Raw genomic sequence first — 26,979 nt, 5'->3', positions numbered from 1 at the left:
CGGGAAATGTAGTCTTGGGCAACTTGGGGCGGTGGCCGCGCGTCCCAGACCCAGCGGCAGTGCAGAGATGGCCGGGCCAGGCGGCTCTGGGGGCCCGATTGGGGCCGGAGCCCTGGTAGGCGGCGTGCGGTCCAAAGTGGCCCCAAACGTAGACTTTGATCACAGTTGCTCCGACAGCGTTGAGTACCTGACGCTTAATTTCGGGCCCTTCGAGACTGTGCATCGTTGGCGGCGCCTCCCGCCCTGCGATGAGTTCGTGGGCGCTAGGTACGCTGGGGTTCGGTGTCCTATTGCGGGATCCAGGGGCGAGGCTGGGATGCAGTTCCTGGGGTGGAAGCTGATCAAGGGGGAGAGGCGCTTAAGGGGTTCAGGGGCCCCAGAGCAGGGTGACCTGGGCTGCGGTCTTAGGGCGAAATGATATGAGGGGTTCAGACCAAGGCTCCGGGTGCTCTTGTGGGCGGAGTCAGGGGGTACTGGGAGAACTTGGTGGTCTTATTTCTGTGGCTGTTCTGAGTCTTCTCTTCTGGCCACCCCACTCCCTTCTCTCCAGGCGCAGCAAGCACACCGTGGTAGCCTATAAAGATGCCATCTATGTTTTTGGAGGCGACAACGGGTGAGTGAGTCTGATCATGAGCTAGCCGGTACCGGGAGATACATAGAAGCTTAGCAGGGGCGCCCACCTCTGTAGGGACACGACTGCCCTCCCAGGTGTTTGCTGGACACCCTATGCCTCAGTTTCCCCACCTGTAAGGGTGTGACACCCCCTGCCCCCCGCATTTATCTTCCCCAACACTGGTGAGGGTTGTTGGTTGGGAGGGTCCGTTATGAGTTAGAATGGACTCCCTGGTAGTGGATTTTGTTGTTGTTTATTTGTTAGGGGGAATGTGGGCTGACTATTATTCCAGCAACAGGAATTCTGGGACTTAGGGTGCACAATATCCCCCCCCCCACAAACTGAGCTACAGGAGAGAGATGAGGGAGTCAGCTCCCACTAGGTGAGAGGATGGGAAATCCCAGGGAGTCCTTTTTTTACCCTGCTCTAGGGGGTGCCTCGGAGTCAGAACTGACTCAAAGAAGTCAGACCCTCTGTACTCACGCAGGCCTCTGAAGACTGGAGGAGCCCTGGTGGCATAGTGGCTTTGTGTTGGGTTGCTAACTACAAGGTCAGCAGATTGAAACCCACAGCCACTCCTCGGGAGAAACATGAGGCTTTCTACTCCCGGAAAGAGTGACGGTCTTGGAAATCCACCAGGGCAATCTTGCTCTGTGCTGTAGGGTTGTTGTGAGTCAGCATTGACCTTGAGGGCAGTTGGTTGGCTGTGTGTTGGTGAGGCAGGCATGCTGGATTTCTGGGCCTCACATAGCTGCTCTGGACTTCCTCAGGGGAAGCCCTGAGTGGTTACAGAGAACCCCGCAGCACACCTTGTGGTGGGGGAGCTAAGAGAGATAGCTGGCCTTCGCATTCTGAGCAAGCAGACCAATGAAGTTTTGAAAATAACACAGCTTTCCTTGCTGCCTCCCATGCCAGGCAGTTACCAGCGCTGCCCTCCCGGGCCTTGCCTGTGGGTGCTTGGCACCAGAGAAGGCCTGGTTTTATTTAGTTCCTGTGCCTCACCTGATTTGTGAAGACCTTTCCCAATCTGCTGTTGACTCCTGGCAAATACCCCATGCCCAGCTGGCAGCACACACCCATGACTCAAACCATCCCCAAACACAGGCCACACTCACTGCCATCAAGTGCAGTCTGACTCATATAAGACAACCCTGCAGGCCAGGGTAGATTCTGGGACTGTCCATCTTTACGGGAGTAGAAAGCCTTGTCTTTCTCCCTCGGAGCGGCTGGTGGTTTCGAACTACTGACCTTGGGCTTAGCAGCACAACAGATAACCACTACACCGGGTTCCTAACTATCCCTAGTTAGGTTTCTAAGGGGTGGCAGATGCTTCTCTGAAAGGGCTCTGTGAGGGTGACTAAGACCATGCCTGAGCCTGGGCGGGGATGGGGAGGTGGGGCAGTGGGTATGTCCGCTTAGGCAGGACTGATCTGAGAGAGGAGTTGGAGTGATCCAGGAGAGGAAGAGAGGATGGGCACAGGTGAGGACCTGGGCAGAACTGGGCACGTCTGGTGTGCTGCTGGGCTCCCTCCCTCATTGCTTGGGGGCTCTGGAAGGGTGGGCAGCCAGCAGGAGGTATGGCTGAAGTGTGGACCCCTGCCCTCTATGGTGCTGGGCTCCAGCAGGCAGTTTAACCAGCCTGACTGCCTTGCTTTTCTCCCACGTACATGGCACCTTCCAGTGCCTTACCGTGGGTTAAAGGAGTCCTACTGGCCTAGTGGTTACACAGTGGGCTGCTAACCACAAGGTCAGTAGTTTGAAACAATCACCTGCTCCTCTGAAGAATTATAGTCTCGGAATCTCATTGGGGCAGTTCAGTCCTGTCCTGGAGGGTCACTGTGAATTGGCATCAACTCAATGGCAGTGAACCCTGGTGTGTTACTTTGGGTATACCAGAGAAATAAATTCATAAACACACATGTGTATAAGAAAGAATTTTATATTTAAGAGCATTTGAATATTGAGAAAACATCGGAGCCCAGCCCAGATCAAGTCCATAAGTCTAATATTAGCCTATATGTCCAATACCAATCTACAAAGTCCTCTCTGACTCATGAAACACATGCAATGATGCCGAATGCAGGAAGATCACAGGCCAGTGGGTGGAAAGTCTTCTGGATCCAGTGGCAGTGTAAGCATCTCGGCACTGGCAGGGGTCTCTACATGGTTCCTTCAGCTTCTAAACGGACTGTCACAGGGTAGCTTTATGTGGCTTCTCCTCTGAATGTCTCACAGAGAGTGAGCGTTGTCAGTAGAGTCTCCAAGGGAGTGAGCCGAGAGAGAGAGAGAGAGAGAGAGAGAGAGAGAGAGAGAGAGAGAGAAGAGAAGAGAAGAGGAGAGGAGAGGAGAGGAGAGGAGAGGAGAGGAGAGGAGAGGAGAGGAGAGGAGAGGAGAAGAGAAAGAGAGAGAGAGACACTCTCCTACCTCCAAGGAGGAAATTCAGGAATTCCCAGAATTCTCAGGAGAAGGCTATGCCCACACAGAGGCCCCATTGGCTATCACCTGATTGACAGACCAGACTCCACCCCCTTCACTCTTAATCCTCTCAAGTCGCAAATTGACACCAGATGATGTAACTCCCACACTGGGGTTTAAATCCATCAGCTGTTCTGAGAGAGAAAGATAAGTTTGTCTACTCCTGCATAGTGGTTATGTGTTGGGCTGCTAACCTTAAGGTCAGCAGTTCGAAACCACCAGCAGCTCTGCAGGAGAAAGATGGGGGAGTAAAAACTCCCATAAAGAGAATCTCAGAAACCCATAGGGGCAGATCTACCCTGCTCTATAGGGATCAATTGGATGGCAGTGAGTTTTGAGAATTCCGGCAAAGACGTCTTTCTCAGAACCTATTTTTTTCGGGGGGGCATGTTCTATCCTAGAGGGTCAGGGGCAGTTGTGCAAAGCATTGGTGGCCGAATGGCAGAATTCATTGCTCTCCGTGTGGCAGAATTCTTGCTCTCCGTTTGGACGTGTTGTCAGGAGAGACCAGTCCCTGGAGAAGGACATCACGCTTGGTCAAGTGGAGGGGCAACGGAAAAGAGGAAGGCCCTGAATGAGTTGGACAGACCCCGTGGCTGATCCATGGCTTTCAGCCTCAGAACAATGGGAGGATGGCACAGGACTGGACGCTGTTTCTTTCTGTTGTGCATCAGGGTGCTGTGAGCCTGCACTGACCAACAGCACCTGACAACCACCACCTGTGGGTGACCTGGGTTGGATTCCTGGCAGCTCCCTGGAAATACTGCCACCCTCTTCACCCTCGCCTCTCTCTGGGGAGCCTTGTGTGGGGCTAAGCTGCTGAAGAGGTTTCAGCAGAGCTTCTTGACCTAAACAAGAGAGGAAGAACTGCCTGGCAGTCAGCCTCTGGATCACAGGGGTTCTGCCTGCAGCCCCTCCTCGGATGGCGCTGTTTCCTGCTCTTGCGCCCCTGTTGTGCATCTGGGGCCAAGGCAGCCGGCTGAATCTCGCAACTAACACTCTGTCTGGGTGGCGCCATGAGGAGGGGCCCGGACGCCTGACTGGGGCTGCCATGAACCAGGAGCTTGCTTTTTGCTGTGTGGGCTCTTGATGCTTGGTGGGTGGAATGTGCTTCTCCAGTGAAGGGAGGCAGATGGATCAGCCCCGGGGTGGAGCATCCCCCAGTAGTGGAGCAACCTGGGAGCGGGGTGGACACTGGGGCCAGAGCATGTAAGGGGTGTGACTCTGTCCCATGGCCACTACATTTAGCACCTGGGTGGGGGGGTGTCGTGATCACACTTGAGTCATGGCCCTGGGCAGGCTGGCCCTGGCCCCCCTGGGGTGCCTTCCAGAGGGTTCAGCCAGCCCTCAGAGTAGCCTCTTCCCCCACCCGCTGTGCGTCCTGAAGTTCCTGGGGCAGGGCTGACTCTCATGCACACGCACACACTCACTCTCTTTCTGGCTCGGTACAGGAAGACGATGCTGAATGACCTGCTGCGTTTCGACGTGAAGGACTGCTCCTGGTGCAGGTGGGAGTCCTTGGCTCCAGGTCCCCGCCGTCCCTCATACAGCCCCGGAAATGCCAGAAGCCTCTCGGAGCTGGGCAGCCCACGGTTGCAGAGCGCCTTCCAGCTCTCCCCTGACCCTCCAGGACAATGTTGCCTAAGTCACAACAGGGCATGTCAGGGAGCAGTTCGGGCCCCTCACTTCTCTCCCAGGGGTCCTTTGGGCGAAGGCCGGCTGGTGGTTCCTCTGGGCTCCCTTCACCCTTTGTAGGAGACCTGGCCTCTGGTGGGCTCCCTCAGACAGATGGGTGGCGTGGCCCATACACCTGCCCTTCCTGGGCCTTGTATGTTTGTGCCCCTTAGCTCCATGCTGGCTCCATGGTGCCAGGAGCCCCTGTTCTGCCCACATGGCAGACTGACCGAGCCCTCAGCCAGTGGACATGATAGTTCACAAAGACAGTGTTCTTTCTAGAGGATGTTTCCAGAAGGTGCTGGCAACATTCACTTATCTTTTGGTTCCATTTTTCACTCACAATTCTTGGTGATTTAAAAAAATAAAAAACTTCTATCATGTCCCAGGCAGTACCCCAGAAGTCCAAAGCATGAGAGGATGCCTGGGGACTTGGGGGGCTGGTGTGTGCCAAGCCTACCATCACCCATTCCCCACCTCTGATCCTAGAGCTTTCACGACTGGGACCCCGCCAGCTCCCCGCTACCACCACTCGGCCGTCGTCTATGGGAGTAGCATGTTTGTCTTCGGTAAGCAACCTGCGGGCCCTGCCCACACGCTCTCCTGACCCCTGGGCTCTCAAAAGATGGGATGATCTGGGGTTAGTTGGCCTGCTCTCTGCAGGGTCAGGGGACAGTGGGCTGCCTTTCCTGGACCCTAGACAGGCAATTGGTGTCCCCCCCCACCCTTGTGGAGGAGCATCTCAGCAGGCTCCATGTGTCCCCCGAGGCCCCCTGACCCCCATCTCCAGGGGGCCTGAAGGCTCTTTGGTGCCGCTACCTTTGGGCAAAACTGTTTCTCCTCTCTGCCCAGGGGGCTACACCGGAGACATTTACTCAAATTCCAACTTGAAAAATAAAAACGACCTGTTTGAATACAAGTTTGCAACTGGCCAGTGGACGGAGTGGAAGATTGAAGGACGGTAAGCAGTTCACCAAAGACTCCTCTGGGCCCTAAGGAGCAGGGGAGCTGCCCCCCACCCCCCCCAAACCCCCCTGCTACCCTGAGTATCACAGGCGGAGGCTGACTGGAACTTGGTTGAAAACAAATGGAACTAGTTGCTGTCAGGGCTGACGTGTACCCCATAGTTTTCCATGGCTAGTTCTCTGGAGGAGGAGCCTGGTTGATGTAATGGGGAATTCATGGGGCCGCTATCCACAAAGTTGGCAGTTCAAAACCACCAAACCGCTCCTTGGGGAGAAGACAGGCTCTGCATTCCTGTAAAGTGTTCTTGTCTCGGAAACTCACAGGGACAGTTCTGCCCTGTCCTGTGGGGTCACTATGAGTCGGTGGCCACTCGACCGGGAGCAAGTTTTCGGGTAGTGGCTCTCCAGGCCATGCTTCTGACGGGCCCCTGGGTGGACTCAGGGTGCTGCCCATCTGGGTAGCCGCTGAGCTTGTTCCCTGCCCACACCACCTGGGAAATCCCTGGCTCCCAAGGCCTGCCTCTCTCCAGAGACTAGAAGAGACAGGTCACTGATGGGTACCCCCAGTCCTGCCTGCTGCAAGCTCCCCCCTGCGTCGTTCTTAGCCATGTGGAGGGGGTTCTGGAGCTGCCAGGATGCCCAGATTGCTCTAAAACAGCGGTTCTCAACCTTCCTAATGCCGAGACCCTTTCATACAGTTCCTCATGTGGTGGTGACCTCCCAACCACAAAATTATTTTTGTTGCTACTTCATCACTGCCATGTTGCTACTGCTTTGAATTGGACGACCCCTGTAAAAGGGTCATTTGGCCCCCAAAGGGGTCACGACCCACAGGTTGAGAACTGCTGCTCTAGAACAGTGTGTCAATGACCAAAAAGTGAAGGAACATCCTTCATCATCCAGAGTGGCAGGTCGTGGTACCACCTGTGCCGTCTCCCAGGCCCAGTCTGAGGGCGCCCTCAGAGCCTGGGGGTCAGGCACCATGAGGTCCCAGGCAGGGTCTTGCACAGCATGCTGGGAGGTGAGGCTGTGAGGGTGGGGTGCATGGGCAGCCTGGCTCCCTCACTCCTGTCCCCCTCCCCCCATAACCTAGGTTGCCAGTTGCTAGATCCGCACATGGCGCCACCGTGTACAATGACAAGCTCTGGATCTTCGCCGGCTATGACGGCAACGCCAGGTAGGGACTTGCCCTGTGTGCCTTGCTTCTGCTCGGCCACCGAGGGTAGAGGAGTGGGACAGGCCATGGGCAACCCTGTGGGCTTGGGGTTTGAATGACACTTGGCCTGCCCAGGGGTTTTTGGGGAGGGTGGGGTGGCACTCGACTCTCTTGGCAGGCTGAAAGGATCCCCACCCGATGCCACCGAGATCAGCAGGGCTGGGCCCCTTCAGTCCCCTGACGGGAGGGCATTGAGGCCAGCCTGTGTGTATGTCTTGGTCCGAGGGGGTGCGTGGCCCTAGCTCAAAGGGGCCAGAACCCAACAGAGTTTCAGAGAGAGAGAGAGAGAGAGAGAGAGCAAGGACAGTTAAGGTCCCATCAAGGACGGGCCCTGAGGGCTGGTGGGCAGTAGGCAGCCTCTGGAGCCCTGCTTCTGCCCCAAGGACTCCCCTCCTTGTTATAGAAAACCGACTTTGCTGCCCTTCTCATTGTGCTTATGATTTGTAACCTGACTGTGAACTGGGGGACGGTTACCGAGCCCTCGTAGCACTGTGGGTTAAGCACTGGGTTGCTTGCTGCAAGGCTGCTCGTTCAAACCCACCAGCCACTTGGAGGGAGAAAGAGGAGGCCGTCTGAGCTGTAGACTCACCGTTCTACTCTGCCCTATGGGGTCACTCAGTCGGCCTGCCTGATGGCCGTGAGCTTGGGTCTTGGGGTACAAGGTGACACAGCAGATGAGTTTCCATCGAATGGTTCAAACGCATCTTGTTTTTTGTCACCGATCGAAGTCCCCACCATGGTACATGGTTCATCCCCGCCTCCCTGAGTTTCCCATTTGTTCCCCTCCCCCTGCATTTAATTTATGTTTATTGGCTTGTTTAGTTACCTTATTAAAGTGTTACATATGTGTGTGTATGTATATATATATATTTGTTGTTGTTGTTGATGACTTGTCACTGAGGACACTGACAGTCCATTTAAGGCCACTGGAGGGATCACCAACCGTGACAACCTGTTCAACCTTCCATAACCCCGGGCCCCCATTCCTTGTCCCTTCCTTGTGCTCCTGCACTCTGCCCACGAGTGAATGATCTGCCGCATGGTCCCCAAACCGTAGCATCGAAGGATCCCCTGCTGCAGGTGGCTCCTGTGAACATGTCACAGCCCAAGGGGACAATAGCCCTCTTCGGTGGAAGCTTCTTCCGAGCGCCTCCTACTCCCTCCCTGACAACCAGCTTCAGTGGTGAGGGCCAGCCAGCAGTGATGGCCACCCAGTGGTGATGGTCACTTTCCGCCCCAATCCAGATTGAACGACATGTGGACCGTCGGCCTCCAGGACCGGGAGCTCACATGCTGGGAGGAGGTAAGAGTGCCGCGGGTCGGGGGGACCAGGCTGGCTGCCTCCACCCCTAAGCCTAGTCCCTTCCCAGCCCCCTCCTCTGGCTGTGCTCAAACACACCATTTGTGCCTAACCTCTATTTTCCAATGTCCTGGTCACTGGTGTCCCCAAGTCCCTTAGCCTGTAGCACCATTGTTCTGGACGGGCCAGCAATGTTCCTTCTCCTCCTAGCCATGAGGTCAGCCCCCCGCAGGCCACACCTGCAGCCACCCTGTGGCCAGAGGGCAAACACACCCAGCCGCCCACTGAAAGGTTAGGACTTAGACTCCACCTAGTGGTGCCTGGTAATCTGCTCTCCCCCCAATCCCCCCAGCCCCTGGGAACCCTGTGGAGCCCAAACCTGCTCCTGTGGGCCTACAGGTGATGTGTACCTGGGCTGACTTCAGACTCCCCTGCCTGTGAGCTCTTCCCCCATCTAGGAACTTGCCTTGAAGAACATTCATGGGCCAGCCTTCATCCGAGGAGAGGGGTCCCTGGTGACACTGCGGGTTAAGCGTGGCCCCCTGAACTTGGAAGGGAAAGCTGAGGCTGGCGGGTCCTTGGAAAGTGCTGCAGGCTCAGAAACCCCAGGGGGCGGCTCCATCTGCCCTGCAGGGTTGTTTTGAGTCTGGCTGGCCTTGGTGGCCATGGGTTTGAGTGGTCTTACCCAGGGCCGCCTCCATGCCACCATCGGAGCCCCGTCCTGGAAGGGCCCAGGCTGAGCAGGCCCATGTTCCCCTCCCCCCACCCGCAGGTGGCCCAGAGCGGGGAGATCCCCCCTTCCTGCTGTAACTTCCCTGTGGCCGTGTGTCGAGACAAGATGTTCGTGTTTTCGGGCCAGAGCGGGGCTAAGATCACCAACAACCTCTTCCAGTTTGAATTCAAGGACAAGACGTGAGTGCGCCGGTGGGTGTGGCACCTTGTTGAGTGGGGACCCTGGGCAGTCGTAGGTGGGTGACCCAGTCGCAGGCATCGCTGCCCCAGCCCACCCCAGACTGCTGGATACACATTCCCTTGTCCCCCGGCCCCCAGGACTGTACTCAATTTTTTCTCTGCTGTGACCAAGAAATCCAGAGGGCCGGGGTCAGCCGAGTGGGCATCCAGGACAGTTGACTAGGCTGTCAGTACTGTGTGGGCAGTGCCCGAGATGGGCAGCGCATAGGCTCCAGAACCCACGACAGCCACTCTGAACCTGAAGTTAGGCTTTCTGGGTAGGAGTGTTGTGGGCATTGCATTGCGGGTAGGTCTGCAGCCGCCCATGCCTGCAGGACTCTGTCCCCCCAGGTGGACTCGGATCCCCACAGAACACCTGCTCCGGGGCTCCCCGCCACCCCCACAGCGGCGCTATGGGCATACCATGGTGGCCTTTGACCGCCACCTCTATGTGTTTGGGGGTGCGGCCGACAACAAGCTGCCCAACGAGCTGCACTGCTATGACGTGGACTTCCAGACCTGGGAGGTGGTGCAGCCCAGCTCTGACAGCGAGGTGGGTGCTAGCCTGGCCCGTCTCAGAGCGCCCACTGGCCTTTCCTCATGTGCCAGGTCTCCTCTGTGCTGGTCCTCAGCCACAGACTGTACCCACCCCCTGCCCCAGAACCACAGCGTGCTGCTTGGCACTGGGCTGGTCTCACGCTCCTGCCCCTCTCTCCCAAGGTTGGCGGGGCGGAGCTGCCAGAGCGAGCGTCCGCCTCTGAGGAGGCCTCGGCCCTGGCTCCCGAGGAGCGTGGCGGCTTTAAGAAGTCCCGCGATGTGTTCGGCCTGGACTTTGGCCCTATGACAGCCAAGCAGCCCACCCAGCCTGCGTCGGAGGTGAGGTGTCCCTGGGCCCCAACACCCCAACCCCCTGGCAGAGTCTATTAGTTCACTCCCAAACTTAAAAAAAAAAAATCACTGCTATGGAGTTGATGCTGACTCATGGGGACCCTGCAGGACAGGGTAGAACTGCCCCTGTGGGTTTCCGAGACTGGTACTCTTTACACCAGAAGGCCGGATCTGCCTCCCTCGGAGGGGCTGGTGGTTTCGAACTGCTGACATTGCAGTTAGCAACCCAATTCGTAATCAACTTGCTCCCTGCCCCAGCTCCCTAGCGGGAGGCTCTTCCATGCAGCCGCTGTCATCTCTGATGCCATGTATATCTTCGGGGGCACCATGGACAACAACATCCGCAGCGGGGAGATGTACAGGTTCCAGGTGCGGGCGTGGGGCCTGCTGGGCGTGCGGTGGTCCGGGATGCAGGCCAGAGTGGTGGTACCAGCCCTGGGACAGGCGAGAAGGAGGCCGGCGGCTGTAGACCCTTGGACCTGAGGCCTTGGGGTGCCCCTATTTGTTAAGGGGAGCTAGCTGTTTGGGGGCCAGTGCCAGCCGAGGGACAGCTTGGCTAACTCTGGCACTGCCAACCCCCCCCTTGCCCCCAGTTTTCGTGTTACCCCAAATGCACCCTGCATGAGGACTATGGGCGACTGTGGGAGAGCCGTCAGTTCTGCGACGTGGAGTTCGTCCTGGGTGAGGTGGGTGCCCAGCCAGTTTGGGGGCGGGGGTAAGGAGCCTGTGCTGGGGCATCCTCCACCAAAGCCCGCTTGTGTTTCAGAAGGAGGAGTGTGTGCAGGGCCACGTGGCCATCGTCACGGCCAGGAGCCGCTGGCTGCGCAGGAAGATTGCGCAGGCTCGAGAGAGGCTGGCTCAGGTGAGATTCTGGGGGGGCCCTCGCCCTGCCCCATGGCCTGCCCCCAAGCCCACCTGCAGGACTCTGGACCTCCCTCTCCTCCCGACAGAAGCTAGAAGAGGAAGCCGCCCTGGGTCCCGGGGAGGCCGCTGGCGGGGTCTCGGGGGGCGGCCGGCCCCCGCTGCTGCCTGTGGCCATCCCGGAGGCTGAGGCTCGACCCTTCGAGGTGCTCATGCAGTTCCTCTACACGGACAAGATCCAGTACCCGCGGAAAGGTCCGGGCGGGCCGGGGCGGGCGGGGCCACAGGGCGAGGCCAGGGCCACCTGACAGACCCCCGGGGCGGGGCCTGTGTGCAGGTCACGTGGAAGACGTGCTGCTCATCATGGACGTGTACAAGCTGGCCCTGGGCTTCCAGCTGTGCCGGCTGGAGCAGCTGTGCCGGCAGTACATCGAGGCCTCCGTGGACCTGCAGAACGTGCTGCTTGTGTGCGAGAGCGCCGCCAGGTTGCAGCTGGGCCAGCTAAAGGTGCTGGGGGCCCGGGAGGGGACACCCCACCCCTGTCTGCACGGTCCCAGCTGGGCCTCACCACTTTCCCCCATCTCCAGGAGCACTGCCTGAACTTCGTGGTGAAGGAGTCCCACTTCAACCAGGTGATCATGATGAAGGAGTTCGAGGGCCTCGCGTCCCCGCTCATCGTGGAGATCGTGCGGCGGAAGCAGCAGGCGCCCTCACGGGCCCCTTCAGATCAGCCTGTGGACATAGGTAGGGGTACCGCCCCCCTCCACTCCTTCTCCCCTTCCCGGGGTGGGGCCTGGCCTGCCTAGTTACCATGGGGGCCCTCAGATGACGGAGCAACAGTGGAACCACAGATGTCTCCCCAGCATGCCCACGGCCCCGCCTGGCCACAGGGCTGGCCCTAGCAGGTGGGGGGTAGGGTGGGGGGGTGGATATAGTGAGTCTTGAGCCGTTGGCTGGGGTGGAGACAGGGCCCACTCCGGCTGGTGGGCGGGGTCAGATCTGATGGCTTCCAAGCTTGGTGATGTGGGAAACGAGGGCACGAGTCATCTTTTGGGGGCCCAGTGAGAGGTACAGGCTGCAGATCCCACCCACACCGGCCCCTCCTGACCTGTGACAATTGTAGGCTCTGAGCTCTCTGGGCCCCAGGGATTCCCATGCTGGCCACAGCCAGGGGCCGTGAGCTGCACAGCCAGGCAAGGAGAGTGCAAAGTCAACTGTGGGTCCCCAGAGCACATGTGAGGACTGAGAAGTCCAGGGCCTGTGGTGGCCTCGTGCCGGGGATGGGGTGGACAGCTGTGCAGGGACACAGAGCCTGAGCAGGCCCAGGAGGAAGTGGGCTGGCTGGAGGTCTGCTCAGACCTGTGGCCCCACCCTTAGGCACATCACTGATCCAGGACATGAAGGCCTACTTGGAGGGGGCAGGGGCGGAGTTTTGTGACATCACGCTGCTGCTGGATGGGTCCCCGAGGCCAGCACATAAGGCCATCCTGGCTGCCCGCTCCAGGTAGGTACGGGGCAGGGTAGGCAAGGGTGGGCTGGGGACTGGCCTCTGGCCCCGCTAGCTGAGCCCCCAGCTGGCACCCTGCCCGCAGCTACTTTGAGGCCATGTTCCGCTCCTTCATGCCCGAGGATGGGCAGGTGAACATCTCCATCGGGGAGATGGTGCCCAGCAGGCAGGCCTTCGAGTCCATGTTGCGCTACATCTACTACGGCGAGGTCAACATGCCACCAGAGGACTCGCTGCATCCTTACTTGGTCCCCAGCCCTACCCCCACCCCACCCTGGTGCCCAGAGGGGGCTGCAGGGGGCTTTGCAGTTGGGAGACGGCTGGGAGCCCATGGCCAAGCACAGGATGTGGCCTTGCAGGCATTTAGTGGGGCTCCAGGCATGAACTCCCCAGGACATCCCGCAGGGGGCCAAGGCGTAACGACCTGCTTCTGAAGGGAGGGTTCTGTGCCACTAAGTGGATCAGAACCTTTGCTTTCAGAAGATGGACTCAGCTAAGATTTAAACTCAACCCCTACTCCCCCAGGCCCTGGGCCAGCCCCTTCCATGGTCTGGGGCCATCACCCTGGTTCTGGGATGCTCTTTATTGATGGTCCAGGGGAGGGACGGCAAGGAAGGGCCCCTTTTTGGCAGCTCCTTAACCTGCCCCAGCTACCTGTTTGCTGCTCCCTACTACTACGGCTTCTACAACAACCGGTTGCAGGCTTACTGCAAGCAGAACCTGGAGATGAACGTGACGGTGGAGAATGTGCTGCAGGTAAGCCGCCCGCTGGCCAGGGTCACCCCTCTTCCCAGTGCTGCTAGAGTTTGAGGCTCAGGCACCTGCTCTTCCAGATCCTGGAGGCTGCCGACAAGACTCAGGCACTGGACATGAAGCGCCACTGCCTACACATCATCGTGCACCAGTTCACCAAGGTCAGCCTGGCAGTGGCGCAGTGGGGCGGGCCCTGGGACAGGCAGTTCCTGCACCCCGTGGCCTGCCCTGGGGGCTCTCCTGAACCTTCCCCGCGGTCACTCCTGCAGGTCTCCAAGCTGCCCACGCTACGGTTGCTGAGCCAGCAATTGCTGATTGACATCCTCGACTCCCTGGCTTCTCACATCTCTGACAAGCAGTGTGCAGAGCTGGGCGCGGACATCTGAGGCCCCCAGGCGGCAGGCACCAGCCTATGGGGCGAGAGTGGCCCAGAGACCCTGAAGAGAGCTGAGGGGTGTGTGGGTGTCAGAAACCACATTCCGCTGCTGAGGACATGGTCCCAGGTCCCATGCTGAGCCATGCTCAGCTGAGGGTCCTCCTGGCCGTTGTCCACTCGGGGGGAAGAGTGTGTTGTTGGTCTTGCAGACCCTGAGAGGAGGCAGGGTAGGGGTGGTCTGTGCATGGCCACCCACCCCAAGTCTGACGGGACCAGTGATCCAGAGATGAACTGCAGGTGGTTGGGGACTGGCTCCAGGGGGACTTGCTTTGCACCTTCCCCCCCCCCCCCCCCCCAGTGTTCACTTGTCACTGGAATGCCACAGTAAAGACCAGCAGAGCTGAACACCCACTTCACCGCGTCTGTCTCCACCTGTGCCCACCCCTGGAGGGTCAGCTCAGCAGGGCCTGATGTAGACAGGCTGGCATTGACCCAGCTGAGAAGTGGGGCACAGCCCCTCCCCTCCACCAGTACCTTGCAGAGGCCTTGGGAGTGTTCAAGAAGTAGACCCAGCAAAGTCTGACTAGTCCCTCTGGGTCCTGACAGTTGTGTGCAAGATTCTCTGGCCAAGCAAGTTGGGACACAGCCTGGAGCCAAAACGATGAGCTAGGGGAGACGAGGTAGCCAGCAGGAGGTGCTGTGGTACGCTATTCACTGGGGGAGCTCTGGTGGGCAGCGGCAAGCACAAAAGGTGATGGGGGGGATGATCGCTCAGGAGGGGGTACATGCAGGGGCCCAGCATGGGTCCTTCATGGAGGAGAGGGGATTATACATCATGCCCTGCACCCAGGACCCTACAGGATACTGGTCTCCACACCTTACCCTTTCCAGAAGGCACCTGGAAGCTGTACCCACCCTCAAAGTTTACACTCAGGGGACCCTCAAGCCCGTCTAGAGGTGACTCAATAGAGACCCACCAAGATTACCCCACCCCCACCAGCCCATTTCCAGGAGTCTAGAACTGCGTGTGTGCTCCCACCACTGTCTACCCCACCACCAGAGTGCAGCCTTTGGGGCTTGTGTCTCAGGTGGAGACTGCCCCGCCCCATGGGGACTAGAGGCTGGGACCCAGTTGTGTAGGGCCCACTTGGACTGCCCCACAGACTGGCTTGTTAGAAAGGGGGCACACGTGCCATGGGCAGTCAGGCCTGGGCTCTGGGAGTGCTTCCAGAGAGCCAGCTTGTTTCAGTCAAGGCCATTCCCCACCCCAAGGACAGGGTGTCTGTGGCTGCTTTGGCCATACCACCACCCTGTCCTCCTCCAGGAGCCCTGGTGGCCCACTGGTTAAAGTGTTGGGCTACCAACCACAAGCTGCTCCTTGTGACCCGAGGCTGGCTGCTGCTGGGAACACTGACAGCTTCTGAAACTGTCGGACTGGTCTCTGCTGTCCGGTGACTGAGTGGGAACCGGCTTGAAGGAACTGGCTTTGTTTTGTAACTTTTAGTCTTCAGATTCCTGCAGGGCAGGTACCAGTCTCCACCCTGGAGCCCTCTCCTTCTGAGCACATGCTGGCCTCCCGCCCATGCAGTACCAAGAACAAGCAGCAATATAACAGAGGTAGGGGGTGGGGAGGTGTGTGTGTGTGTATGTGTGTGTGTTTGTTTCTGGTCTTGGTGGCCTGTGCTCCAGCCCCTCCATTATCTAGGGAATGAATGGGACTGGTGATTGTGGAGGTGCAGCCCCATCAGAGCCAGACAGTGGGCCTCTCACAAGCAGCCACTTTATTGTGGTGTCTGGCCAAGTCTGGGGGACACAGCTCAGTTCAGGTTCCTCTGGGCGGAAATGCAGGCCCTGGTAGATGTTGCCTGTTGGCCGAAGGCTTACTGCCCGTCTCAGGCCACGCTGCTGCCCAGCTGCATGGCGAAGTCCTGCACGTGCTCCTTCAGAGTCTCTCGGGCGTCTGCCTGGGCCCGCTTCTCCCGAGCCCGCTCTTGCTGCAGCTTGGTCAGTCGCAGCCGTAGCCGCTGCTCCCGCCGCTTACAGGCTTGCAGCTGGCGCTGGGCCTTGTCCAGGGCATCGAGGGCTGCCTCTGCCCGCCGCTTCCAGAGGAGGGCACTGCCCACTTGGTAGCTGTGTTCACTCTGGATGTAGGCCCCTGCAGGGGGTGGCAGGCGCAGCATGTAGGCCGAGGGGGAGACCGGCCGAGGCTCCAGAGGGGAGGGCTGCCGCTCCGGCTCACGCTCTGGAGAGGGCTGGGTGCTGCAGCCAGCTTCATCTGCCTGGGCGCCCACGGGTCCCAGGAGGTCTGAGAAGGGGCTGCTGAGGCCTGGCTCCAGCCTTCCAGCGGGGGAGGCCGGCAGAGCTGCCGGAGCAGAGGCCTCTTCCACAGGGAAGCAAGGGACGTCCACAGGAGGGGGCGGAGAAAACGGAGCTGTGGGTCCCCGGCTCTCAGAGCACCTGGATGAGAGCGAGAGGGAGCCTGACAGGCCAAGTGAAGGCTGTGCCAACACCCACTTCACCAGCCTTCCAGGAAGGCCCCCTACACACTCAGGCCCAGAACACTATTCTTGTCACACAGGCATGGACCCCTAAACCCCATCTCTGGAGACCGGTGGTCAAGTGGCACATACCGTTTCCTGCATAGCTGGAGCCGGCTGAGGTCAAGAGGGCCAAGGGAGTAACTTCGGGCCTTGGTCTTGCAGGCCCGGCGTGACTTGGAGAAAGAGTTGAATATGGTGGGCACCGCCCCCTCCTTCAGCCTGTGATACCCACTGGGGGTGAAACAGCCTGAATGAGTGGCGAGCAGATACCTGAGGCAGACCAGTCCTGGGCATGCTTACGGGGGCATCTGCCAGCACCCTGGCCCAGGGTGGCGGGTGCAAGGTGGCCTGCAGAAAGGAGCCTGGGGGACACAGGGTCAGGCAATGGGATCGGCTCTGCCCTGTAAGTCTCTTCGGGACTCATGTGGCAGTGGACCACCTGAAGCACCCTAATAGACGCTGCAAGTCCAATGCGCTCTGACCCAGGACAGGGCAGAACGACTTCCTGGGGTTTCCCAGGTGGTAAACCTTGATAGGGGCAGACAGCCTAAATTTGTTCTACAAAGCAATTAGTGAGCAGTACTTAACTCATTGTGCTACCAGGGTTGCTGCCTTTATAGGTGTGCTGGGCAGACAGCCTCGTGGCTTGGAAGGGAGGGGGGGTGGTCCTCGCTTGTTCACTGCACCAGGCCGTAACCCGTCCCCCATCACCTCCCGCCCACCCCCGTACGGCCTCGCACCTGATTCCCACCAGCTCGAAACAGTTGTCTTCGAAGTGCTTGGAGCAGAAGTAGATGTACTCGGACGCCGGGTCCCAAAGGCCCTGGCCGCTGGGGTCCAGCCGCTGGCAGTTGGCCAACCACAGGCCTCGCCGCGGGTTGTCCTTCTTGGGGAGCCTGCGGGGCCACACAGCCCTGAGCGCCGGCCGGGGCCCCGAGCAGAGAGTCCTCGAGGGGGGCAGCGGCCGGCGCGGCGGCATGGGTCGCGGGGACGTGGGGGGGGGGGGGGTCCAGCCGGCCCACCTCGCACTCCGCCCTTCCCCAGCGCTCGCTCCGGGACCCGAGGACACCGCCGCCTCCGCGCTCCCGCCCCCTCCCCTCCCCGCGGGTTCGAGGCCCGCCCCCACCGGAGAGGGCGGGCGTCCGAGCCGGCGCATGCGCCTGTGGGCCTCGGGCGCGCCAGCACGCACGCGCGCTGACCTGTGGAAGGAGATGCCGCGGTTGCGCGTTTCGCGCGTGTCCCGTGTGCAGCAGCCGGCGGCCGAGCAGTGACGCGGCATCTGGGGGAGCGGCGGGGGCGGGGTAAGGGCGCCCGTTCGGGTCCCCAGGGCCTCGCGCCCCGGCCGCCGCCCCGCTCCAGGGGCTCTAGCTGGTCGGGGGTCCCCCCGGGCCCGGTCGCGCCACTGTCCGGCCTCCGGAACCCCGTCTGCCGTCCTCACGATCTCGCCATTGCTGTGCCGCCGAAGTCTCGCGAGGAGTGGCGCGCGGCGGAAGTTGAGACGAGCGAGACGCCGGTGCGCGCGGTGCCCGGCGCTGGGCGGGGCGAGAGCGGTCCTGGGGGGCTGTGCTGGGGGCAAGTGCCGCTTGTTTTCCTTGCAGAATAGATGCTGTCGGAAAAACCCAGCCCCAGGAACCCTGGGGACCGTCCCCTGTACAACGGGACGTGGCTGCGTGGCCAATTGACCCCCACGGGAGTGGCTTTAAAAAGCACGCTTTGGTTACATGGAGCCAGGGCATCAGGAGAAACGACCAATTGATGGGAGAAAACCAACGTGCTTTGCTTTGCTTTGCATCTGGTGCGGCTGTGCTTCAAGCCTGAGCATTTTCTCCAGGCCAGTGAGAAATCCCACTTGCCCTGCACCCCAGCTAGGCACAGGCCCACGAGGTGGGGTTCAAGACAGTCTTCCCTTGTGCATGGGTCACCAAGTCACCCAAAGCAGTAAACACCACGCCCGCTTTCCAAGGTCCCAGCCACACTCCAAGGTACAGGCAGCCAGTGTGCCTCCTCACAGAATATCGTGACCTCTAAACCTGCCAGGCTGTGTGAACGTGGGGCTCTGGGAGGCGGCAGGTACTTTCTTGGTCTCTGCAGGCCAGTTTAGGGGACACTGAGCCACATGCTCAGAGACCCTGCAGTGGCAGCCTGAGACAGGAACACTGAGCTTTCAGGAAGTCTCAGAAGTGGTCCCCACTGTCCCCATCTGACAAAAAAGGGGTGAACTCCACACTGTCAGCTCCCTCTCTGGGCAAAACGAATGGGACTATCTCACCAAAGGTCACTGAGCCTGGAAAGTTAGATTTCACGTTTAAATGATTTGAAATAAAGTTTTTTTGTGTCCTCCTGAGCCAGTAAAGTGACCAGACATACTGATTTTTAAAAATTTTTCCTGAGTTCCACGGCATTTTAATAAAGCCCTGATTTTTGGAAAGAATGCACAAGCTAGGGTATACAGTTTTTGGCTGCCATGTGGCTATTTCACAAGGATGAGTTTTATCAATGGTGTCCTGCTGGTGTCCCACTTTTCCAATGTTAAAATCTGGTCACCTTAAAAAGTACTGCAGTAAGCAACGTGCTTATCATGTTTGTTCTGAGATGTGATGGTGTTTTCCTTCCTGGATTGGACACTTGGCCCAAATGACACACAAAAGACAGAGGTTGTTTTGATACAGAAACTTTAATAGGTGAATCTGTCATCTTACAGGGAGTGGGGGACAAAGGGCTGGAGGCCACTGCACCTAGTACTCTTCTCCTTCCTCGGCCTCTGCTTCCACGGAGTCCACGCCCACCTCTTCGTAATCCTTCTCCAGCGCAGCCAGGTCCTCCCGGGCCTCGGAGAACTCCCCTTCCTCCATGCCTTCGCCCACGTACCAGTGCACGAAGGCGCGCTTGGCATACATGAGGTCGAACTTGTGGTCCAGGCGAGCCCAGGCCTCGGCGATGGCTGTGGTGTTGCTCAACATACACACGGCACGCTGTACCTTGGCCAGGTCTCCCCCGGGGACCACGGTGGGGGGCTGGTAGTTGATGCCCACCTGTCAGACAAGAGGAAGATCAACTTTATACTGGATTCAAGAAAGACAAGCCAGCAGCCAGGGACTTGGGGGCCAGACACCGGCACTTAAAAACATAACCACATCACTCTTCTACAACCGAAGTTTATGGATGCGTGGTATCCCTGTCTCAACCCCAACTCTCCCCTCAAAAGTTACACGCAGAAATCCTAATCCCTGGGGGAAAAAAAAATCCTAATCCCTGAATTTGTAAATAGGATGTTTGGAAATAGGGGTGGTTGTTTTTTTTTTAATTAGGGTGGGTCCTACACCCCATCACTTCTGAGTGGTGTTTCAAGGACAAACTAACATCAGCCAGAGTCAGAGAGACGAGGGTAGCAGGCACATAAACATCAGAAACCAGGAGAGGCCTTAGCCTTCAGGACTGTTATAGATGGAAAACAACGTGCATTCTATGGAATTAGTTTTTCAAAAGTGAACTGAGTAACAGAGACACAGTGCTTCTGGATGGGAAGTATCTGCTCTATGTCCAGAGGCCACTCAGACATGGAGACAGAGAATGGAAACCTACCCAGGTCGGTGAGAATTAGGGGATACTTCCCGGAGAGTTAAATACACTGGACAGTTTATATTGCTTTGCTTTACATTTTAAGAAAAACTATAGAGGTTAAGGTGGGCCTGCTTTCTCACCTGTCCTTTTCCATCTGGAATGATGGGATGGGCTGGCCTCAGCATCTTGCCAACATCAGAGGATTTCCCAGGTTTACTAACAATGAGGCTCAGCGGCTCCCCTCCATGTGGAAGCTTTGTCTAACACACTCAGCCAGTATGGACAGGGGCTCTTCACAAAGAAGGGCAGAAAGGTGAAGGAACTTCCCCTGATAAGCACAAGAAGTCCCACGGGCCTGACAGCCTACAATGTGGAGGGTCTTCAAGGCACGAACTTTCCTACTGGTAGATCTTTGACTGCGAGACTAAAGATGCCTGAGGGAGCCCCCGAAATAGCGTGTGCTGTGCTGTGCAAAAGACAGTCCCCAGCCGGGGTGAAGAAACAGCAGCAACCTGTCCCTCACCCTCAGGCAAGTCTGCACCATGAATATTAATGACTGTCTCTTTATAGAAGCCTACCTGTGCTTGAAAAACACCACTGCGAAACACATTAACACCCGCCCACAGGCAGAGCAGGGGAGCCAGGTGGAGGACAGACAGCAATTTCCCACATGCAGACCTTACAGACATCCCACCTGTCATCTAAGGATAATTAAGGTAAAGTCTCACCACCCAGTGAACCGTGCAGGACACTTTTAAGAAGTCAGGGGGAGATGAGTGATCGATCAAAAACAGGCCCTTAATAAACTGTTTTCTGAATTGGTTCTCCCTTCGGTCTAGCTGCTGTGAACAGGGACCTTCTTTTTGGAGAGTGGAGTCCTGAGGGACTCTGTGTTTCCACAGACTCTCTTGCTTCCTGCCAGTCCCAACGCCAACCACCCACTCCTACCTTAAATCCAGTTGGGCACCAGTCCACAAACTGGATGGTGCGCTTGGTCTTGATGGTGGCGATGGCCGCGTTGACGTCTTTGGGGACCACGTCCCCCCGGTAGAGCATGCAGCAGGCCATGTACTTGCCGTGGCGAGGGTCGCACTTCACCATCTGGTTGGCCGGCTCAAAGCAGGCGTTGGTGATCTCGGCCACGGACAGCTGCTCGTGGTAGGCCTTCTCGGCCGAGATGACCGGGGCGTACGTGGCCAGGGGGAAGTGGATGCGCGGGTAGGGGACCAGGTTGGTCTGGAACTCAGTCAAGTCCACGTTCAGGGCGCCGTCGAAGCGCAGCGAGGCCGTGATGGAGGACACGATCTGCCCGATCAGACGGTTGAGGTTGGTGTAGGTGGGCCGCTCGATGTCCAGGTTGCGCCGACAGATGTCATAGATGGCCTCGTTGTCCACCATGAAGGCGCAGTCGGAGTGCTCCAGGGTGGTGTGGGTGGTCAGGATGGAGTTGTAGGGCTCGACCACGGCCGTGGAGACCTGGGGCGCCGGGTAGATGGCGAACTCCAGCTTGGACTTCTTGCCGTAGTCCACCGAGAGCCGCTCCATCAGCAGGGAGGCGAAGCCTGAGCCGGTGCCGCCCCCAAAGCTGTGGAAGATCAGGAAGCCCTGCAGGCCGGTGCACAGGTCCGCCTGCGGGAGAGCGCATGGTCAGTGCCCATCCAGCCCAGGTCGCTGGCTTCCCTCTGCAGGGTCTACACTGCTGCCTCCCTGATCACCAACAGCGCCACAAACAGAGCACGCACAAGAGGACCCCCGGGACCCAGGGACGCAACTCCCAAGGCCCACTGCAAGGGAGACCGCAGGCAGCGCACGTGAACTCAGTCCCGGCCCCAAGGCTGCCCACACCACCTCTTTCTGTCCAGGGCCACCCTCGCAAGGGGCCTTCCAGGACCCTCCGCTCACCAGCTTGCGGATCCGGTCCAGCACCAGGTCGACGATCTCTTTGCCGATGGTGTAGTGGCCTCTGGCGTAGTTATTGGCTGCGTCTTCCTTGCCGGTGATGAGCTGCTCCGGGTGGAAGAGCTGCCGGTAGGTCCCGGTGCGCACTTCATCTGCATAGAGACCCAGAGTGGTCAGCCTCGCCCGTGCCAACTTCCAGCTCCCAGGAGTCAGCCTGGAGCCACCCCACAGTCAGCCCATCCTCCTGCAGGGGAGAAGCCATACTCCACGGACTCTTCAATCACTGCCACTTTCACCCTCTCCCCTGACCACGCTGAGCACGCGGCCGGGGCTGTGCGTCCTGCCCTCTCCACAGGGACTCCCAGGGGCCTGTGTGGGGCTTTGGTGCAAACCCTTGCCCAGACTCACCAACCACGGTGGGCTCCAGGTCCACAAACACCGCCCTGGGCACGTGCTTGCCAGCCCCGGTCTCGCTGAAGAACGTGTTGAACGAGTCATCCCCGCCGCCGATGGTTTTGTCACTGGGCATCTGTCCATCGGGCTGGATCCCATGTTCCAGGCAGTACAGCTCCCAGCATGCATTGCCAATCTGGACACCAGCCTGCCCCACGTGGATGGAGATGCACTCGCGCTGTGAACCACAACCAAAGGGACATCGTCCGTTTCCAGGCAGTTAGAAACTACGGTCTTTCGTCTTCGTGTGGCTTCTGGGATTAACCCTTACTGCCTAGTGTGTGAACATCACAAGCTGCTTTACAAAACCACACAGAGGGCCCTCGGAGTCCCTTGGGAAAGAAAGTTTGGGAAAGCCATGGGACTGAAGCACGGTCATACATGAGTATCGACAGCTTCCCATGTTGGAGAGGACAGTCAAGCAGGTCAGAGCCTGGCTGCCATGTTAGATACAATGTGGAGTCATGAGGGCTGTACTCTGACGCCCATGTTCCAAAATCATTCTGGGGTGGTGGCACACACTGACATGGCACTTTACTGGGCCCTGGCATCTGGGCAAGATAATAGAGTGGGTTAGGCCAAGTGAACTCAGCTTTGGGTCACCCTGCCTAACGTCCTGCTGGTTACTGTGTGACTTCTGTCTGCCCCTAGCGCCTCTCGCCACCCAGTTCTCTGATTTGGAGGCCGACTGAGAATTGTGGCCCTCTGGTTTCTGCCTTTAAACCATGGTGGCCCCCCAGGAGACAGGGATGATACGGGAGCCCAGCTGCCATGGGACAGTGGATTCCCTGAATCAGGGCCACAACTTCTGACAGCGGGTTGTCTTCATAAAGTTACTTTCTTTCAGCTTCTAATAGGGTTCCCGCCCACCTCTTCTGTCCCAAGCATCACAAATGGGAGCTACCACACATCCCTTGGGGCAGTTTCCTTAATCCTTAAACATTGCCAATAGCTTTATATACTTTTTTTTAGAGTGTCCTCAAACTATTTTAAATGCACACCTCTTTCCTGCTCGAAGCCTGACAATACTGCTATGAACCACTTGTTCCAAGTTAGGGAAGTCATCACCAAAATCAAAAGGAAATCAAATAAAATTTGAAGTCCTCCACCTGCTCTGAAATTCGAATCTATGCTCCCATGAATTTGAAGACATGTTTTCTACAAGCACCAAATCTCTAATTGGCAGTAAGACCACAGTTCAACATAAGCCCCCAACAGCATCCCAGAGTAGTCAGTACCAGCTGGAACTTACTTCTGCAAAGGCAAGGAACTTATGCACTGCTCCCCAAGGGAAAGAACTCATCAACACCATGGAAAAGTCCTTTGGATGCTATCGAAGCAAACCAATTTTCAAAACCATGTTCATTTTGTCCTACTTAACACACAAACCAAAACCAAACCACCACTGCCAATGAGTCAACCCTGGCTCATAACAACCCTATCAAACAGAATGGCCCCTGTGGGTTTCTGAGGCCAACTCTTTAAGTGGGTAGAAAGCCTCATCTCTTTCCTCTATTTCACAAGGGTATGGTTTGATACTTGCGATAGTGTATTCCCAGCCCTGGTAGGGCCATTAATTAGCTCTGTGACTTCAATGTCTCCATTTGCAAATTGGAGGTAGGGGAGACCAGGGGTAAGGCCACTTCCATTTCTGATTCCCTAATCAATTAAACTAATTAAAGTAGTCCGGAAAATCAGGCCTACTTTTAGTCAAAACCCAAGTCCTATGCCCACCGCTGCTGCTCTGTTTCTGCTTCATGGGGACACTATAGGACAGGGCAATCTTGTTCCAGAGTCTTAACAGAAAACCACTATAAATGCATCATTGCACTCTCATCTGGATCATCACATTTTACTTTTCTTTGGGAGCCCTACTGGTGTGGTGGGCTGCTAACCACCACATCAGTTCAATCCCACCAGGTAGTCTGAGGGAGTAAGATGAGGCTTGATGATACCAGGATCCACAATAGAAGTGAGGTATTTCTGTTTTTTGTTTGCTCATTTTGAGATTTAGTTGGTTCTTTCTCCTCTCTGTCTGGGTGGGTGGGTGGAATCCAAACTTCCTCTTCTTTTCACATTTCAGAGCAACTTATTTTCTTCTAGAAGGTTGACCTTGTTCCCCAATTACCCAGAGCCTCAACTGCCTGTCACCAAATTTCCAATCAGGTCTGTCCCCTTTAACTCTTCAGTACAAATAAAGCTGTCTCCACCCCTCAATGATTCATTCTTCTTATCCATCTTCCTCACAAAAATGCCCCTCTTCCTACAATTAATCACAGTGAGGTTCCCAAACCTTGGGGGATATAGAGGCTTTTACCCAGGACTAAACCCCATTTTATAATACTAGAAGGTTAGCAGGCCTTTTCATTGTGTTTGAAAGGTTGTAATGATGCAAAACAAAAAAAAAATCATACTATTGTTACCAAACTATACAGTGGTCACTGAATTTTTATTACTATACCCTCAAAATCAGCATCTCTTAAGGATATTCATCAGATAGCAATAAAATTGTTTTTATTTAATCTCTACCTTGAGAGAAAACAGAGTAGATCAGAACCTTAAGGGGTCAGTGAGTTTATGCTAATGGAGGAAGAGCAACTCAGAAAGCAGGTGAAGACGGTTGCACAGCTTGACGAGTATTATCCATGTCATCTAATTCTACAGGTGAAAACTTGAATCATGTGTGTTGTGTATATTGTCAACCACCACAAAATTTAAAAGAGAAATAAATCTCTACCTTTGGCTACTGTGACAAAATGGGAGGGACACACAAAACACTTTGGCCACACCCAGTAGTACAGTTGTCCCAAACAAAGCACTTGTAGTTTGAGTTACCAGCTGAACTAGCCATGTTTTTTCAGCAAATGCCTTTTTAAAAAAAGCAAGAAAAAGACTGCATCTTTATTATTCCACTTATATAAAATGTCCGGAATAGGCAAATTCATAGCAGGAGAAAGCAAATTTAGTGGTTGTCAGGGCCTGATGTAGAGGATCAAAGGTCTATGTGTAAAGACAATGTCACCAGGCCTCCTTAAAGGGCCTGATGTAGAGGAAGGGGATATAAGAGTATCCTTAAAAAAAAAAAGTTGTATTAATATATAGGGACACCATTTGTTAGGAATAACTGGGAACATGTTCAGTCCTGGATCTTGACTATTTCTGTGAATGTTTGATTGGAGGGGATACCTAATAAACCACCACTCAAGTTTTCATGTAGTAAACGGCACCTCTGTTAATTTCCCAGGCATACAAATATAGGTAGCTGTAACCCACATAAGCAGCAGCTTTTGGAGGTCCTTGAAGGTGCTCTGGTAGCCCAGTGGCTAAGTGGTTGGGTAGCTAACCCAAAGGTAGGTGGTTCGAACCCTCCGTACCCAGCTGCTCCACAGGAGAAAGGCCTGGCAATCTGCCCCTGTACAGGCGACTCCAAACCAAACCCACTGCTCTTCAGTGGCTTCTACCTCCTAGCAATACGGTTTCCAATCATCTTTAGGAAAGCAAATGGCTTCTTTCTCCCATGGCCTACTTTGCTCTTTGAATCTCACTGCTGAACCAACTTGCACCACCAGGTCTCCTCCAGTGTATAAAACCCTATGTAGTTTTCTATCGTTTGGGGATTGACTCCACGGCCTCCAGCAAGCCTATGTTTCACCATGGTGGGCAGCTCCCCCGCCAGGGCAGTCTTTTCACAATGCGCAGGCAACTGTTGGCGTCTTCTGGATTGCCGCCAGGTCCCTCCGTCCTTCCTGTTCTCCATTGGGGAGGTCTTCCACGGGAACTCTCTCTTTGCACGCCGTCTCCACCCAGGCTCGTCAGACCCAATTTTGCTGCAGCTACACCCAGTGCCCCGCCCCCATGTCTCTGAAATTGTCCCCCCTCCCCCCACCCCACGGGCTCAAAGGCCTCGAGGCCCTCCCAGGCCCCAACCCCCGCTCCTCAGCTTGCAGGCCGGTCCCTTCCGCGCAGGCGGCCTCAGGAGCTTGATGCTCTGGTCACCTCGCGAGGTCACCTCCTCCACCCTCCCGCTCCGGCGCCTGGGAGGAATGCCCAGGGTCCAGCCATCGAGTGGGGGCCCACCGAGTGCCTTCGGTCCCGGGGGTCTTACCATGGTGAGCTTTTCTGCCGCCGCTGCTGAAGCCGCTACTGCCTCCTACTCTGCTGCTTCAACTCAACTGCCGCAACTGCAACTGCGCCCAACTGCCTGCCGCCTCCGCTCCATGCCCCGCCGGGATTGGCTGGCCGCCGCTCACCTTCCATTAGCCCAGGGATATCTGGGGCGGGCTGAACGTCGGTCTGCCGCTCGCGATTGGCTGCCGCTTGAGCCATGGAGCGACGGCGCTTTCTGATTGGATGTGGGTTTGGCGGGAAGGCTGCCAGGTTGCCGGCGGCCGGGGTTGCAGACGCCATGTTTCAGTCTGACTGCGGTGCCCTTCCTCCCCTTCGCGGGCTTCCCCTCCTTGCGAGCGGCTTCCAGGACAGCCATTGCCTTCACTTGGGCCCACACCTCCTTCGTTCCGCCCTCCTTCTTCATGTCTTTGCAAATACCATTGCTTCCTTGAGGCGTCCTGCACAAAGGCCAGGGGCTCCCTTTTGCGCCCCTTTCTGGGTGAAGAAAGGACTTCCCCACCCAGCACCTGGAAACCAAGCAGGACTTGATCCCTTCACTGCCTTCACTGGAAGGAGTGGGTTTCTGGAGATTGCTGGGCTGGCACCTAGGGGTGGAGGAAGGGCAAAGCTGGGCTGGAGCACAGCGCCCATTTTGGGAGCCTTTGATCAAATCATGACCCAAGTCTGTCTTTCTGTAAAGATCGTCTTCGCTTTATTTAGGATTGAGAGAACCCTGGTGGCATACTGGTTACTCGGGCTGCTAAACTCAAGGTCAGCAGTTTGAAAGCATCAGCTTTCTGCTCCACCCCCCCACCCCCGTCAGGAGTTAGTCTCAGAAAC

General features: G+C 57.0%; 3 protein-coding genes across 9 annotated transcripts; 1 reads left to right on the top strand and 2 right to left on the bottom strand.

The window, feature by feature from the left end:
• Positions 1 to 13,985, top strand: LZTR1 (leucine zipper like post translational regulator 1). 5 transcript variants are annotated; one of them, XM_075533808.1, is made up of 21 exons: positions 2 to 267; positions 551 to 613; positions 4,540 to 4,596; positions 5,252 to 5,331; positions 5,615 to 5,723; positions 6,821 to 6,904; positions 8,189 to 8,246; positions 9,016 to 9,155; positions 9,546 to 9,747; positions 9,915 to 10,070; positions 10,341 to 10,451; positions 10,676 to 10,768; positions 10,849 to 10,944; positions 11,033 to 11,198; positions 11,281 to 11,450; positions 11,531 to 11,687; positions 12,321 to 12,447; positions 12,536 to 12,685; positions 13,101 to 13,206; positions 13,268 to 13,364; positions 13,473 to 13,985. In XM_075533808.1, exons 1-21 carry the CDS (start codon positions 68 to 70, stop codon positions 13,520 to 13,522), a joined length of 2,472 nt encoding a protein of 823 aa, XP_075389923.1. In that variant the 5' UTR covers positions 2 to 67; the 3' UTR covers positions 13,523 to 13,985. The 5 variants fall into 5 exon arrangements, with proteins under 5 accessions (XP_075389926.1, XP_075389923.1, XP_075389925.1 ...); XM_075533807.1 differs by having other exon boundaries at positions 3 to 267; positions 13,284 to 13,364; positions 13,473 to 13,984; XM_075533811.1 differs by lacking the exon at positions 12,536 to 12,685 and having other exon boundaries at positions 1 to 267.
• A 1,357-nt stretch (positions 13,986 to 15,342) lies between these two features.
• On the bottom strand, positions 15,343 to 17,592 carry THAP7 (THAP domain containing 7). Of its 3 annotated transcripts, none has more exons than XM_075534430.1 (4): positions 17,319 to 17,592; positions 16,860 to 17,015; positions 16,210 to 16,350; positions 15,343 to 16,036 (listed from the first exon to the last, which is right to left on the bottom strand). In XM_075534430.1, the coding sequence occupies exons 1-4, from the start codon at positions 17,396 to 17,398 to the stop codon at positions 15,472 to 15,474; spliced, it is 942 nt and encodes a 313-aa protein (XP_075390545.1). In that variant the 5' UTR covers positions 17,399 to 17,592; the 3' UTR covers positions 15,343 to 15,471. The 3 variants fall into 3 exon arrangements, with proteins under 3 accessions (XP_075390545.1, XP_075390543.1, XP_075390544.1); XM_075534428.1 differs by lacking the exon at positions 17,319 to 17,592 and adding an exon at positions 17,142 to 17,295; XM_075534429.1 differs by lacking the exon at positions 17,319 to 17,592 and having other exon boundaries at positions 16,860 to 17,119.
• A 1,182-nt stretch (positions 17,593 to 18,774) lies between these two features.
• LOC142428990 (tubulin alpha-3 chain) lies at positions 18,775 to 22,179 on the bottom strand. The gene is made up of 4 exons (XM_075533926.1): positions 21,988 to 22,179; positions 21,583 to 21,731; positions 20,629 to 21,309; positions 18,775 to 19,151 (listed from the first exon to the last, which is right to left on the bottom strand). The coding sequence occupies exons 1-4, from the start codon at positions 22,106 to 22,108 to the stop codon at positions 18,855 to 18,857; spliced, it is 1,248 nt and encodes a 415-aa protein (XP_075390041.1). The 5' UTR covers positions 22,109 to 22,179; the 3' UTR covers positions 18,775 to 18,854.
• Between the last annotated feature and the right edge of the window lie 4,800 nt (positions 22,180 to 26,979).

Source organism: Tenrec ecaudatus, chromosome 16 (assembly GCF_050624435.1).
Source record: "Tenrec ecaudatus isolate mTenEca1 chromosome 16, mTenEca1.hap1, whole genome shotgun sequence".
NCBI lineage: Eukaryota > Metazoa > Chordata > Mammalia > Afrosoricida > Tenrecidae > Tenrec > Tenrec ecaudatus.
Note: the sequence above shows the minus strand (reverse complement) of the source record. Positions and strands in the feature narration are given on the sequence as shown.